Source organism: Dipodomys merriami, unplaced genomic scaffold (genome assembly GCF_024711535.1).
Source record: "Dipodomys merriami isolate MVZ:Mamm:240054 unplaced genomic scaffold, mDipMer1.0.p SCAF_5, whole genome shotgun sequence".
Taxonomy (NCBI): Eukaryota; Metazoa; Chordata; class Mammalia; order Rodentia; family Heteromyidae; genus Dipodomys; species Dipodomys merriami.
Genome location: NW_027206068.1, coordinates 77,415,250 through 77,431,362, shown reverse-complemented (window position 1 = coordinate 77,431,362; position 16,113 = coordinate 77,415,250). Strand labels below are relative to the sequence as shown.

Here is a 16,113-nt window from a genome sequence, read left to right as displayed (position 1 = left end):
TATCACCTGTGAGGTCCTCTGTCACCTGTGAGGTCCCCTGTCACCATGAGGTTCTCTGTCACCTGTGAGACACCTGTGAGAGCCTCTGTCAAAGTGGGGTCCTCTGGAGATGCAGCACTGGACTGTGGAGCCTCGGGATTCTGGAAGCCGTGGCAGCCCAGCCTCTCCCCCAGGCCAGGATGGGGACGTGGGGCCCAGCTCTGCCTCACTGTGCCGCCTGCTCCATCTGCGAGATAGGGGCCCCTGATTCCCACAGGCGGTACCACAGTCTCGGGTGCCCACCTGGCTCCATGGAGCGTTTTGGGTGCTCATGCGCAGTGAGCAGTCCGGGAAGGTAAGAGACAAGGGGAACGCAGCAGGCCTGGCCCCCGGGCTTGTGGTTTTCCATCCTTAGCAGCCAGAAGAGTGGCTTTCAGGTGTGAGCTTGGAAGGAGGTGAGTCAGTGAGTCAGATGTGTCACCTGACGTGCCATTCACCGCTTGCGTGGCACAGTGAGGAACGGATGCCAGCAGACGGGCTGGTGGGAAACAGGCCCTCTGCTGTGCGCAGGGTTGGGCTGGAGGGAGAGCCCTGGAGAAATGGCTGGGAAACAGCAAGATGGCGCGGGGCCAGGGGAGGAGCCGAGTCCCACTGATGGCAACCAGGAGACCTGCCGCCTTCTAGAGTCCAGGGCCCACTCCGGAAAACCCCAACTCAGGCTGCAAAGGCAGAGGTGCTGGAAAGCCCTGAAGAGAACAAGGGTCCCTTCCTTCTCTCCGGAGACCAGAGAGAGGCCTCATGTTCCCAGCCCGGTGCCCACACGCCACCCCCACCCTCACCCTCACACTTGGAGGGGGGCCGAGGGTCCTGGCTCAGTTCTGCCTGCCTGTTCCCAACCCATTTCCAGACCCGCTCTCAGACTAGAAGGAAAGCGGGCTGCTGGGGCTAGACCAGTGCAGGTGAAGGAGGGCCCGTGTGTGCGGGGAGCCTGCGGGAACCGGCGAAGGCCTGGAGCTGGGCCGGGAACACTCGATTCCATCAGCCATCAGCAGAGCGTTGCCACCGCTCAGAGAATCTGGGTTCAGGAAAAACCACTGCTGTGGATGACAAGATCTGATGCTGAAACAGAATTTCAGACCAGTCTACTCTGCTCAGGGATGATGAGCGTCCAGCGCACGCACGCGCGCATGTGTGTATGAGGATAGAAGGGGGAGGGGGAGAGAGACAGAGGGGGGAAGGGAGATCAGTTTCCTTCAGTTCCAGCCGTGGGGAGATGGGTTGTATGTGACAAGGCCAGCTGTAAAACCCGGATAGCTTGGGTTTATTTTCCTTAACTCTCCCATTAGCACACTGTTCCTTGGTGCTTTTAAAAAATTCTTGCAGTATGTGGGTTGCTCATTAAGGAGATAATTAAGTGTGAGAAGCTAAGGGGAAAGGGAGAGATCCTGACACTAGCATCGTTATGGGCGTCTCCGTTCTGCAGTCCGCTGCTGTGGCTCCTGGTCTAATGAGGCGGCCGTTTAAATGACACGCTCCAAGTGGAGTTGAAGAGCAGAGATGTGCACACAGGAAAACAAAAAGAGCCCCTCTCTTTCACCAACTACATGTACTCTTTCTTGGAGCACAATGCAGAGCTCTCCTTTCTGCACAAGCACCACGCTCAGGAGCACGGAAGAGTCCACTCCCTTCACCTCCTGGATCACTGCAGCGTCAGAAGGAAGGGACATGCTGGAGCATTTGCTAGTTGATGACAGCTCAGCCCGGGAGGAGGGGCTTCCCTTCCCTTGTTGTCAACATCATTATTTGCAGCACAGATATTTACTTGTGTGAAACTGCAAATCCAAGAGTTAACGGTCTGCACTGGAGGTGATGAGGGTCAAGTCCCCCCAGGGGAATCTTCCCATCTCGGCTGTTCAGTCCTATGGATGGAGAGGCAGCTCCGATCCCCCTTGGATGTGGAGGGAGGGAGGAAGGCTTTCTCCGGTGCGGCGTGAGCTGAGCTGCAGGCAGCATGGGGGAGGCCGTGCGCCACCGGGACACAGGGCCAGGCTGGCTCCTGGGATGGGAGTCGGGGTGGGGTGCAGACAGGGAGGGTCCAGCCCCCTTTCCTGTAGAAAATTACCAAGCCAATACCACATCCTGTTTAAACATGACTGATGGGCTGGGAGTGGTGGCTCACGCCTGTAATTGTGGCTACCTGGGGAGGCGGTATGCAAGAGGGTGTCAGAGATAGGGGAGGACCACAGAGCACAGCCCGGGCAAAGTGTCTGCGAGACGCTACCTCAGCCAGTACAAAGCCTGGAGGTGGCGGGGTGGCGCACACCTGCCCTCTGACTACACAGACTTGTCAACAGGAGGATCGTGGTCCAGGCATACACACAAGACCCTAAAAACAACGCAAATGGAAATGACTGAAGGCATGAGGCGGTATAGCCTGCCAGGAAGTACAAAACCCTGAGTCTATAACCCCAACACCACCAAAGCCAAACCAAGCAACCCAGCCTGGCAGTGAGCAAGCGCCTGGGATCCCACCGGCCTCGGCCCTGTGTGGCATGAGCTGTGCCTGGGGTTTGCGGGTACTCTACTTCTTACTACCGGTCTCCTGAAGTAACGCAAAGGCCATGAGGGAGCAAGTGATAATGCATCACAGCCCCTCCTGCTGGGCGAGGGGCTGCGGCCATGAGAACGGCATGAAGACTCAGAGCCACGGTGTGCGAGTGCCAGCTCCGCACCTGCTGTGATGTTCACAAGGCCAGCACTGCCATGCCCAGGCTGCAGATGAAGAAGCCAAGGGCCCGCAGGTGGGTGGTGGGTGGCTGGCCTGGCCTCAGTGCCCGCGAGGTAGAATGCCACCGCCGTTGCGTGGCGATGCCTGCACCCAGCACCCTTTCTGCTCCCACACCTACACCAGATGCTTCACTGCCAAGTTATGGGGAGCCAGTGCAATCCTGGGGTTCACACCATCCAAAGAGCTGATGGTTTCAGATCTCCAGATGGCAAGTAGAAATGAAGTGGTAAGGCGCTGATTATAAGTTGTCTCTGTAATAAAATGAGATAAACTGGAGTAGACTGGCTGGGGAGGAGACTCGGCCGAGACGTCGATGTCCCTGCAAAGCGGGATTTGTCTCACTTCCTCAGGTCTCTGTATCCTAGAAACTGTGCAGACAGTTCCAGGTCCTGCAAAGCCCTCCGGGAATGGCATCCCTCCTGTCTTAAGGGAACTTGCGTCTGAGTCAGAGGGGCTCCTGGGGACCGGTCTCCTGTCCCTGCAGGACGTGCATCTCCAAGCGAGACGCTGGAATTTGGTGGCATTTTGCAGGATCAGATGATTCTCTAGTGGCTCCAGAGAATCTTCTGTTTGTTTTGTGAGATAGCTGGCAGAGAACTTCAACTTAAGTTTTTACAGTGAGAAGCAACACTCATGCGATTTCTCCTTTGCCCCCAAATCTAAGCGGGGTACCAAGGGAATCATTCTATGGTCAGCTTTCTCCTGAGGCTGTTTGGCCAATTGTGATCTGAAGCAAAGAAAAGGAAGTCATCCTGGCTGCTGGGATTACAGCACTCTAGGTCTTAAACCAACCCAGGCGGACATTTCTAGGAGTGTGGACAAGCAGCCTGGTGCCTGTAGTGGGGTTTCCAAAGCAGCATGTTGGGGCTTGGTGCTCAACAAGCCCCTCACCCACCACCCCCGGGGATCGAGGGATCGGCACTGCATTTGAACCCGCGGCCGCCCTGCCTTTCTCGTGTGGGGACCCAGGCAGGAGACGCTGGCGGTCCTGTGGGGACTCCCACACCTTCACAGTGTGTTTTGGGATATAAGGGCCTATGACATGTCTTCCCATGAACTCAGGGCCTGGCTCTGCCACGCCCCAGAGTACCGGACATTGGCCTGTCTGCTACACCACACTCCGTCCGGCAGCTCGGGCCGTCACTCACAGAGAATCAGTCCGGGTAACGTCAGTGCTGCAGGCCTTTTAATGAGACAAGAGATGGATCAAAATGGATTCCAGCCAGTGGGCTTCGGGCCATCCCACAGGACCCGGCTCCTCGGGTTCAGATGGAAGCTGTGCCTGGCTTGGCTACTTCACTGCGGAGGTATTTGGAGGGCGGAAAAAAAAAATGAGTCAAAGCACCCTGAGAAAACTGGGTTCCAGAAAATTGCGAGGGACATAAATAACATGCCCGATAGATCTGTACTCGGAAATAAATGGCCTCATTCTAAATACAGAGAAATCTTATTTATTCCTGCTGGCATCTGCCACCTTTTCCCCGCCACTAAATATTTTATCCGAGGTGCCGAAAGCAGAATTTAATGGGGGGTTAAAAAAGAAATCAGCGCACATCAAGCCAGAAGGCGAATGGAGCTTTTACCTCGCGAGGCTCACAGACTGGCTCTCTAATCAGCGCTGTATTATTTGCATATCACACACTGTGGAAGGCTCATTATCATCAGAGAGCACCGCACAGTCCCACAAATCACCTCCCTGGGAGCTGCGCCGGAGGTCTGCTCCTGAGCCTGCCCAGCCGGCCACCAGGTGGCAGTGTAGTGCTCACTGTGCCTTCTGGAAGGAAGCCAGGGCTCTGGGTTGGGTCTTCCATAGCCTGGCTCCGAGTGTGCAGATTTTCAGCTGTCACCATCCTGGCTGTCCTCGCAGAGCGTCTTGAGAGCTGTGATTTCCTGGCCTTCTCTCACATGGATGTGGGGGTGGTGACAGACCTCTCTCCCACCCTAGAGGAATGTACCAGGAGTGGCTTCTGAGAACCAGGGGTCCGCGGCTTGTCAGACATCACCTGGAGAATCAAAGGCTGGTGGATAGCTGGCAGCAGAACTGCCTGCTGTGCCGGGAATGGTAGACGCACTCCTGGGGGACCATGCTCTGACACTTGTCCACAGGGGACAGCGATGTGAAATTCCATCAGAGCCCAAAGCAACAGCAACCCTGGTGCTGTGAACCTGCAGGCCTGCCAATGTTGTTCAAGGAAATCCATGGCCCCCTCCTGCTGCGTTGTCTGCCGGGGACATCTCTTCCTGTTTTCTGTTTCCTGTTCTTGCACGGTTTCAATCCAAAGTAGCTAAGGCCTGGCACTAGCTAAGGTCAGGTCCAGCAGCTGGAGAAGTCCCGTCACCCTTTCTCTTTTGTTTGGACCAAGACTGGGACTCAAATGGGGTATGTGATGCTTTTGCTCACTGGCAGGAGCCCTACCACCTGCACCAGGGCTCCAACCCCTTCGCCCTTTGCTGGGAGGTCCCTTAGCCGTCTCCGCTTCCCTCCTCAGTTTCACTTCTGATGATCAGTGATGAGAAGCAGCGGGTATCTTCGAGGACTCAGTGCAACAGATGGAGGCATGGAGATCCCTGGCAGGGAGCTGGCATCCCCATGCACAGAGACAAGATGGCAAGGTCTGGAAGCAGTCATGGAGCTGCCTGAGAGGGGAGCACCCAGCTTCAGTTCAGCAACAGGGCTCACTGCTCTCCAACCACCATCCTTTATTTCTTCCTCTGTTTCCCCTGAATGAGCATCATGTCCGAGCAAGGTCATCCAAGGACACGTCCTGAAGCTGCCAAGGACACCTTCGTTTGGCCGAGGTGTGAGGATTCTGTTGTGTTGAGTCTTTGGGAGGCAGAGACATCAAATGTTCATGTCAGCCTTGTGTCCCTAAGTCCCCGAGGCCCTTGAGGTCCCCAATCTCCTAGCTGTGCAGTTTGGGGGCAAACTGAGGCCAGAGCCATGGAACAGAGCTAGAAAGGGCAAGGCAGCCCCTGGGGGGCACTGACCACTGTGCCACACTCCAGGGCAATGTGGGAAGACGGAAGCTCATCCACGCCAGGGCAGGCCGACTGTTCCCAGGGATGGCACAGTGGCTAATGTGGGGGGACAGCCACAGGCCCTCTCGTTAGCTCCCCTCTCCTAGCTCTTCCAAAAGATTCTGTCTGAGGAGGAGCTTTTGCTAGTCACATGGCATAGGACTTTAGGCAGATCTGAAACTTTATAAAGACAGAAGTAAAAAGTTTGGGAAATACGTGCTGGCAATACAAGAAAAGAAAAAAAAAAGGACAAAATTTTACCTTTTAAAATAATTCTTGAATTAATGGGTTTAGTTTTCTATAGCATTCATTTCTACAGTCTTGGTTAAGAATGTTTCATTTTGCCAGAAAATTATACCTCTAATTAGGGTGTGATCAAGTATCATCTTGAGGAAGTGGTGCTGTGGCTCAAGAGGTAGAGCTGAAGAGCTGAACAGCAGAGGGACAGTGCCCAGGCCCAGAGTTCAAGCCCCATGACACACAAACAAAAACAAAAGAAGCAAATAGCATCTTGAAAGCTTCTTGAAGGTGGAGTCAAGTGTCACAGTGTCTTGGTGTCCCATGAAGGAACTGACAGCGTGAGTTCTGGAGAGAACAGAGCCCCCACAACACAAAGCGGGAGAGGCAGAAGTTGCTTCAGACGGCCGTGCTGGCTTCCTTCCCAGCGGGCTTGACCTCCCACCATTCCATGTCTTCTCTTTGGCCGCCTCCCTCCTCCCTCCCACCTCCACGTCATCAAGGGTTTGTGCTGTGCTGTGCAGCAAGTCCACAGGGCTGAACCTGAGGAGGGCCCTTGGCAGAGACTGGAGTCACAACTCCCACATCAGGGGACCGCGTGGGCCAGCACAGGCTCTGGATATCCTCCTGGGACACAGCTTGTTTGCTCTCTGAGAGTTTCTCATGTCTCCTCCCTGTCAAGGGATACAGGAGTGGCCACATGGTGGTGGACGAAACGTCACTGTTAGTGGAAGCCCCGGCTGAGGTGACAGCCCAAAGTCTGAACAGACCAAAACCAAGTGGCGGGGAGCAGAGGAGCCGTGGATCTAAAGCTCATCAGGCCTGGTGACAGAGAGCCCTGGCCTCCTCTACGGGGTGATACCTCCCAGGGTGCCCTGTGGGAATTATGCTTGGGTGACCGCTATTATAGGCTTGGTGTTCACACAGCTGCTTGTTTTATTTCCTTTAACAAGAGACAGAAAGAACACAGCACTGGATAAAATATTTCCTCCTTCTTGGGCAGTTCTGAGGTACAGGTGGTCTCTGCCTAGATGGGCCTTGACTTTGCATTGGATGGATAGCTGCCTTGACTTTATATTGACTGGACATCTGCCTTGACTTTGCATTGACTGGACATCTGCCTTGACTTTGCATTGGATGGACATCTGCCTTGACTTTGTATTGGATGGACATCTGTCTGGACTTTGCATTGGATGGACATCTGCCTTGACTTTGCATTGGATGGACATCTGCCTTGATTTTGCATTGGATGGACATCTGCTTTGACTTTGCATTGGATGGACATCTGCCTTGCCTTTGCATTGGATGGACATCTGCCTTGACTTTGCATTGCATAGACTTGTGCCTTGACTTTGCATTGGATGGACATCTGTTTGTACTTTGCATTGGATGGACATCTGCCTTGCCTTTGCATTGAATGGACATCTGCCTTGACTTTGCATTGCATAGACTTCTGCCTTGACTTTGCATTGGATGGACATCTGCCTTGACTTTGCATTGGATGGACATCTGCCTTGACTTTGCATTGGATGGCCGTCTGTCTAAACTTTGCATTGGATGGACATCTGCCTTGACTTTGCATTGGATGGACATCTGCCTTGACTTTGCATTGGATGGACATCTGCCTTGATTTTGCATTGGATGGACATCTGTCTGGACTTTTCATTAGATGGACATCTGCCTTGACTTTGCATTGAATGGACATCTGCCTTGACTTTGCATTGGATGGACAGCCGTCTGGACTTTGCATTGAATGGACATCTGTCAGGACTTTGCATTGAATGAACAGCTGTCTGGACCTTGCATTGGATGGATATCTGTCTGGGCTTTGCATTGAATGGACATCTGTCAGGACTTTGCATTGAACGGACAGCTGTCTGGACCTTGCATTGGATGGACATCTGTCCGTACTTTGCATTGTATGGATAGTCATCTGGACTTTGCATTGTTGAATGGACATCTGTCTGTACTTTGCAGTGGATGGACAGCTGTCTGGACCTTGCATTGGATGGACAGCTGTCTGGACCTTGCATTGGATGGACAGTTGTCTGTACTTTGCATTGGATGGATAGTCATCTGGACTTTGCATTGTTGAATGGACATCTGTCTGTACTTTGCAGTGGATGGACAGCTGTGTGGACTTTGCATTGGATGGACAGCTGTCTGGACCTTGCATTGGATGGACAGCCATCTGGGAATGCTGGCTCATGGTTTGCAGCAGGGTCACCAGGGCTATAGGACTGTACTGAGAATCATGAACTTGTACAGTTGGAAGTGACAGCAGGCCCATGAGTCTAACTTCCCACCCCAAGTGGCATCACTCAGGGTGACCTGGGAGAGCAGGGTGACATTTCCAGGACACTGAACACTACTGGTTAAAAGATGAGTGAGAAAGAAACAGAATCTGCCTCCTCTTTAGTCCTAGTTCCTACAACAAAGGGCCTCTGGTGTGCTGAAGCTGCTCCGTCCTCCGCTGACCTCCGCAAGGACACTTCCTCACAGAAAGCGAGACAAATAATGCAAATGTTACAGAAAAAGGAAAAGGAGGAACGGTGGAGGGAGGGATAAAAGGAGGGAGAGGGAGACAGAGAAGCTAAATGATGCCTATGCGCTGCCCTCTGAGCTGAGCTTCCCAAGAGCTTGTTTTGTTGGTTTCCTGATGGCCACTGCTGTGTCTGAACTTCCCACCATGCACATCAGAGACAGAAACAACAGAGGCAACTCGAAAGCCACAGCTCCAATAACCATGAACATATCTGAACATTATACCCAGTGTATTACTGCAACATATTTTAACTATAACAGCTAAGTGGGGAGCTGTGGGATGGGCAGATGTAAATCTGCATTGATCTTTCTGTGTGGTTCATTACTGAGTGAGGGCCCTGAACCAGCAGTTGATGAACCCAACCAAGAATCCATATTCCAGCAGGTCCGACACTCCAAAAGTAATTCCAGTACTGTTCTTGAGATGTATTTCCCAAGGATTAAGAAAAGCTGCACAAGAGGTATGAATTACCCACTCCTTGGCAAAAGGACAGAGGGTCATACATTCTCCATTGACCTGTAAGAGTTCAAGGTCATTGCTACTTGATAGGAGACTGTTAAGGATGGTGCAGATTGGCTTTGGTCTATGTATAACAGACAAAAAAAAAAATAGAACTAGCACATCGCGGGCCAGTGTGCGACACAGGGCACAAAACATGGCACCATCAGTTTAAATTTCCAGCACACCAGTTATGTGTAAGATGCTACCCAGGGAGTGTTTTTACCTCATGGATTGTAAATGTCTTGCTTTTTCTGCAAATAGGCAAGGAAAGTCTATTAGAAACAATTCCACAAACACCCCTGTTCTTTGGTTTCCCTGTGAAAAACATGCTTTCTTCCACTTTCTTCCATTTTTAAAATCCTCAAATTACAAAGCATGCAACAACACTGAAAAAGTTATTGAGTAACTCAAATGAACCCACTAGGGCTCACCTGCACCTTTGCAGGACTAGGAAAGCAGTGTCACAAGGGCGGACTCTCTTAGAGCTGCTTTGAGAAACAAGAGCATGGCGGAAGGGGCCTCCCTCCAGCTGCTGCATGGCCTCCAGGCAGACGTGTAAAGCCCAGCAGCCCCACATGAGGCGGAGTGGACACCACAAGCCCAGGCCTGGTGCTCACTGGGGAGCACGTGAGTGTGGCTGAGGAGGATGAGCCCTATTGATGACCACACTCCATGGACACACTCCCTGGCATCTGAATGCACCCTGAGGGCCGCCCCAAACCTCAACTGCCACTGCCAGGAAGATGATCTCAGCTGGACAGCAACGCACTCACCTCCTCCACACCTGCTCCTGTGCACAGTGACCCCTCACCTCCTCCACACCTGCTCCTGTGCACAGTGACCCCTCACCTCCTCCACACCTGCTCCTGTGCACAGTGACACCTTACCTCCACGCCTGCTCCTGTGCACAGTGACCCCTCACCTCCTCCACACCTGCTCCTGTGCACAGTGACCCCTCACCTCCTCCACACCTGCTACTGTGCACAGTGACCCCTCACCTCCTCCACACCTGCTCCTGTGCAGTGACCCCTCACCTCCTCCACACCTGCTCCTGTGCACAGTGACCCCTCACCTCCTCCACACCTGCTACTGTGCACAGTGACCCCTCACCTCCTCCACACCTGCTCCTGTGCACAGTGATCCCCTCATCTCCTCCACACCTGCTCCTGAGAGCTTTTGAGGCTCTGGAACAGTCAGGGTTTCAATTCAACCCAGGTGTCATCATAGCAGACCAGATTTTAAGTGAATTCCCTGCAGGGCACCTTTTCCACCCTCCCTGCCATGCCAACCCAATGGCCCATGCCATGCTCAGTAAGTGGCTCTGCAGGTTCACTGAAGCCTGGCCCTCCATCAGCACTTCAGCTGGGCTGGGTTGAGCGCCTGGATGCCTGAAATGCCCTAAGCCGGCTGGCTTCCAGAGGGTGGGCCTCGTATGCCATGCCTCATCTTCTGCATGTGCTTCTGCAGGCAAGCTTCAGTATCAAGGTGTGAGGCTGGCAGCTTCACCGGACTATGACTGACTTGAAAGTCTCATGATTAAGATAAGGATGAAAATAATCTAGTGGTACTTGGTAAACCAAGAGTGATTGGAAAATGTAACCTGTTCTATAACCATGGTGACAAAGAACCCTGCTGGAAAATGCAGAGACAACCACGCTTTGTCCCTAAGTGTACATGTTCAGGGTCTGTGCAATCGTCAGCTTTGCACAAAAGCACCCATTCAAACACTCAACCAAAAACACCCCTTGTCGTCCTGATTTTAGTTTGTGGCCAGCCGGCTTTAGCAAAACTTCAAGCAGTGCATGGTACCTCAAGCTATCCTCACGCTCCTATTAAAACCACAGCTCTGTGTAAGAATGCAACCTCTGGGGCTGGGAAGGTGGCTCAGTGGTAGAGCGCTTGCCTTGCATGCATGAGGCCCTGGGTTCGATTCCTCAGCACCACATAAGCAAAAAAGAAAAAAGCCGGAAGTGGTGCTGTGGCTCAAGTGGTAGAGCGCTAGCCTTGAGCTGAAGAGCTGAGGGACAGCGCCCAGGCCCAGAGTTCAGGCCCCACGACCGGACCCAAAAAAAAAAAAAAAAAAAAAAAAGAATGCAACCTCTGCTTGGAGGAATGAGGATGTATACTTGGCAGATGAATCTTGTCTCCAGTCACCCTGGCCTGGGCCACGGTCTCTGTCTAGAATGCTGCCAAGACAGATGCCACCCAGCTGACAGCCAGAGCAGGCCATCCTGGGGAGAGGAGACCATGGTGGGGGGGAGCGGAGTGGGCCATCCTGGTACTCTGCTCCCCTCACTGTAGGCTGCCCCTAGTGGACAGTGGGTGGTAGAGAGGTAGGAGCTTCCCAGCAGCTCCCCGCTCCCTACCTCTTCTCTCTCCATGTCTCCAATACCCTGCCATGTTCAATATGTCTGTGCCTCTTCTTGGGAAACAAAACAGATCGATAAAGCACTTTGCTGCCACTAAACACAAGGTCTGACTGTGGCGGCGGCTCCTTCCCATTTAATACAGCTGAGCTGCTCCAACCAACCTGCCCAGATTCAGGCTCTCTGCAGAGGCATTCAGGCTGCTCCTTACATACCCACTTCCCTTAAAGGAACAGTCCGGAAATAAAACAGTTAAGTCGCTGACTAGGCAAAAGCAACCCTCAAAGTATATTTTCCAGATATTAAAAAAGAAGCAAGCTTCTTCAGGGCTCCCAAGTTCAGAAGTCTAAGCCTCAACAGAGAGAACCTTCTAGCAAACACGACTAAGCAGATTAAGCTGGCTGGTTGCTCTCTTATCACATCTGCGTAAAGGCCTAGAAGGACAAAAGGGCACTGTCAATGGGTTTGCTAAAGTGAAAGCTTAACCTGAATGGCAAAGCAATGCTCTTCTGTGTGTTACTAAGAAGATGCTGAAGAAGATGCTTTGAATCTCCTGGTTATGGATTGCAAAGGAGAGTTGAGTCAGGACTCAGGCTGTTGTTGGTGTGGTCCTGTGGTAGCTCAGCCTGCATGGCCCTGGGAATTGCGCGGCCTGCGGGGCGGGGTGCAGATGGAGGGAGGGCTCCTACCCCATGGCTCTGGGGGCTGCCTGGAGGCCTTGTCCTTGTGCTTAAAAATAAGTAACAGTGACTGTTCTGGTCACACTGATTGCTACTACTGTAACTATTACTTTCAATTAACGAACACAGCAGCACCCTCTTCCCACCCCAGACCACAGTGGATGTAGCTGTGCACTTGCGGAATGCATTCCACTCGCCCTCTGGTGATCTGTGGATGGACGGAGGGCACAGCAGGCCTCCCCTACCTACAGAGCAGGTGCAGAGTTTTGGAGTGAAGTTACCAAGGCCCCGTGGCTGGGCGGGGTCTCGTCTGGCCCCTGTGACCACACAGTCTTCCCTGAGAACATTCAGTGTTCCTATCTCCAGCCCGACATAGGACCCCAGCCACGTGCTGATTCAGCCACACACTGGGCCTCTGCCACGCACTTCAGCCATGTACCAACCCCAGCCACTCATCAACCCCAGCCAACGCACCAACCTAGCCACTCACCCACCTAGCCATGTACCAGCCCAGCCACACACCAAGTCCCAGACAGACAGAGCCAGAGCCTCAGCCATGTCCAGTCCCCTGCCGCATCCCCCGCCCAGCCGCACGCAGCTCCCTCCTGGCTGCAGCGCGGCCGCCCCAGTACCTTCGTAGAGCCAGTCGCTGAGGCCGTTGTAGATCACACCCTCCTTCCCCGTGGAGACCACGCGGATGGCCTGCTTCCCCACGTGTGCGCGGTAGTAGATGTTGTTCTCGAAGATGAAAATCTATTTGGAAAGGAAGAAAAGGCGGTGGGTCAGACAGGAGCTCCTAAACCACAACCCTCAGAGCATTTCACCCATTTCCACCCTTGGCACAGAGGTGCCGGCAAGGCCATCGATGGCCATTCGGCTGCCTGCACTTCAGCTTAGGACTGACCATGCTCAAGCCCCGCACAGCTCACCAGACACCACTGCTATTTAGCAGCCTAACACCCAAATGTCCACCGTTTGACACCCATGTCCGCTCCTCCAGGCACTTCAGCATCCGTCTGGCCAGAAGAATGTGGTCTGTGCCCGGGGATCTGAGTTCACTCCGTGCTGGCTCATCACGGTGTGGTACGGTTGTGTGCTGGCTGCCACACACCATCTAGCAAACAGGTCAGATGTGGACCAGGACGGTGGATGGCATGGAGGTGCTGGGGCCTGGCAGCACGGCCTCCTCTGGCCTCCCTCACAGAGGCTCAGAGAAGCAGTTCTCTGAGCCCATGCGCACAGCTCACCTGACCGAGTGCATGTCCTGTCAGCATCCCCAGCCCTTCCATTGTCCTGATGGGAACTCTGTCCCTACTTCCCCCCGCCCTGCCCCCACCATCCCACTTCCTGTCTCTGTGGGTTTGAACACTGTAGGTGGTTAGATTTTTTTAATGTTGAAAGGGTCTCTCCAGGTAGCCCAGGCTGGCCTGGAGCTTGTAATCCTCCTGCCCCAGTTCCCAAGTGCTGGGATTACAGGCAGGAACTGCCACGCACTGAGGTCCTTCATCTGAAGTAAGCAGGAACACACAGCACCTGTCATTCTGTGACTACGTATTCCACTCAGGGGTCCCTCCTGTTACAGAAGGCGTCTGGGGGAAACTGTTTTCTGGGGGTGACTGACAGCTAAGAAGTGGTCTCACTCTGCTGGAAAGGCAGAGTGGGGGTGGGGATGGAGACCATGCTTCCTGCACACCCTCGTGTCAGGAGGAGAAGGCAGGGCAGAGGCTGAGTGGCCAGGAGCCAGCTCCTGAGGGTCACAGGAAAGGCATGCCAGCAGCCCGGGACCCCTGTGGGAGGACCAGGAAACCGGGCCAGAAGCTCAGCTGTGGCCTCTGGCGGGTGAATGGCTAGGGGCAGCAGCCTTCTGCCCTCACCTGAGGCGGCTGGGGTGGACAGGGAGGCAGGGATGCTGGCTGGACACTAGGGGAAGCCCACGTTCAGAGGAGCAAGCGGATGCTGGAGCTGATGTGTGCAAAGGGGTGAAGCTGTTTCTCGGCCACTCTACTGGAAGCCCACCACAGGGCTGAGCAGTAAGGTCACATACTGGGCTTCTAGCTCTCCCTGTCTGGGGCCTCCATGCTAGAGGCCCTTGGATTTCATGCAGAACAGCTCACCCAAAGAGCTGTAAAAAATTGATGGCCTGATCTGCTACCAGCCCAACCTAGAGGGAACTCTGAGCCTCAGGGATGGGTCCCCAATACCTGCCTTTAAAAAGAAATCTCTGGATGCTGGGTGCTGGTGGCTCACACCTGTAATCCTAGCTACTGAGGAGGCTGAGATCTGAGGATCACGGTTCAGAGCCAGCCCAGGCAGAAAAGTCCGTGGGACTCTTATCTCCAACAAAACACTAGAAAATCAGAAGTGGCGCTGTGGCTCAAGCAGTAGAGCGCTCGCCTTGAGCTGAAGAGCTGAGGGACAGTGTTCAGGCCCAGAGTTCAAGCCCCATGACCAACAAGAAAAAAAAAATTCTCTGGTGGTGCCAGTTGTGCAATCAAAGTTAAGACTCAGTGGTCCAGGGACCAGCCACACCCCTGCAGCCTGCACCTGAGAATCAGCCTAAGCAGGGTGTGCTTTCTCAGCGACAGGCACCTCAACGCGGTGACCTGAGCACCCCAGTTCCCTGCCTGCAACCCTGCAGGTTCCTCGGAACACACGGCTGGGTTGCTGAGTTGTTGGTCATTTTTGCAAAATGCACCACATCTACAGACATTGTTATAAGAGCCAAGATGAGAATATGACCAGGTGTTTTTTTTTTTTTTGAAAGAACTAGAAAAAAATACTGCTGATGTTATTGAAACGTCTACTGTAATAAGGTGTTTTGTGCAATGCAAGGAAAAGCACAAATTAAATGTTTTACGTAGGAAACAGAATAGGCCGCTTCCCCAGGTTTCAAGGAAGGCTTTGGAACCACCATCGCAGATTAGTTTTCTGCTCAGGCTGCCTGCCCCAGAAAGGAGTTGGAAAACTTCTGCAAACAAGGATGCATTCTGGTTTAATTTCAGTGCCTGGTAAAATGGGGGTGCCCAAGTATGCGAGGTCTTCCTAAAGTTTAGCCTCTTTTATATATTCTAACCCTGCCAGGGATTTTTGAGTCAAGTCAGGTGGCAGCTAATTAATAGCTGTGAGTGAAACACGAGGTGGGCAATCCTAAGTCCATTCCCATGCTGGTGTATGTGCAATGAAAGGAAGATGAAAGCCAGCGGAAAGACTGGCTCCCAACGAGGCTGCACGTTTCCCGTTCCGCATTCTGATGGGGATGTCTGGGCAGAAGGTGGGGCAGCTGAGCTGGGAGCTGGGAGACAGGAAGTGCGGGCGCAGGACTGGGAGACAGTGCGGGCGCAGAGCTGGGAGCCAGGAGACAGGAAGCGCTGACGCAGGGCTGGGAGCCGGGAGACAGGAAGTGCGGGCGCAGGGTAGTGAGCTGGGAGACAGGAGGCAGGAAGCAGGAAGTGCGGCGCAGGGCTGGGAGCTGGGAGACAGGAAGTGCGGGCGCAGGGTAGTGAGCTGGGAGACAGGAAGTGCGGGCGCAGTGCTGGGAGCCGGGAGGCAGGAAGCGCGGGCGCAGTGTAGGGAGCCGTTGGACAGGAAGCGCGGGCGCAGTGTAGGGAGCCATTGGACAGGAAGCGCGGGCGCTGTGTAGGGAGCCGTTAGACAGGAAGCGCGGGCGCAGTGTAGGGAGCCGTTGGACAGGAAGCGCGGGCGCAGTGTAGGGAGCCATTGGACAGGAAGCGCGGGCGCAGTGTAGGGAGCCATTGGACAGGAAGCGCGGGCGCAGTGTAGAGAGCCATTGGACAGGAAGCGCGGGCGCAGTGTAGGGAGCCATTGGACAGGAAGCGCGGGCGCAGTGTAGGGAGCCATTGTACAGGAAGCGCGGGCGCTGTGTAGTGAGCCGTTGGACAGGAAGCGCGGGCGCAGGGTAGTGAGCCGGGAGGCAGGAAGCGCGGGCGCAGTGTAGTGAGCCGTTGGACAGGAAGCGCGGGCGCAGTGTAGGGAGCCATT

The 16,113-nt window shown here is 53.9% G+C and overlaps 1 protein-coding gene across 4 annotated transcripts in view; it reads right to left on the bottom strand.

The window, feature by feature from the left end:
• The window catches only part of Dpp6 (dipeptidyl peptidase like 6), a 648,628-nt gene that overhangs the window by 64,445 nt on the left and 568,070 nt on the right, over positions 1–16,113 (bottom strand). For all 4 annotated transcript variants that reach the window (XM_069997168.1, XM_069997171.1, XM_069997167.1 and 1 more), the window contains exon 8: positions 12,747–12,867. In XM_069997168.1, the coding sequence (XP_069853269.1) occupies positions 12,747–12,867 (121 nt within the window). The remainder of the gene's footprint in view (positions 1–12,746; positions 12,868–16,113) is intronic.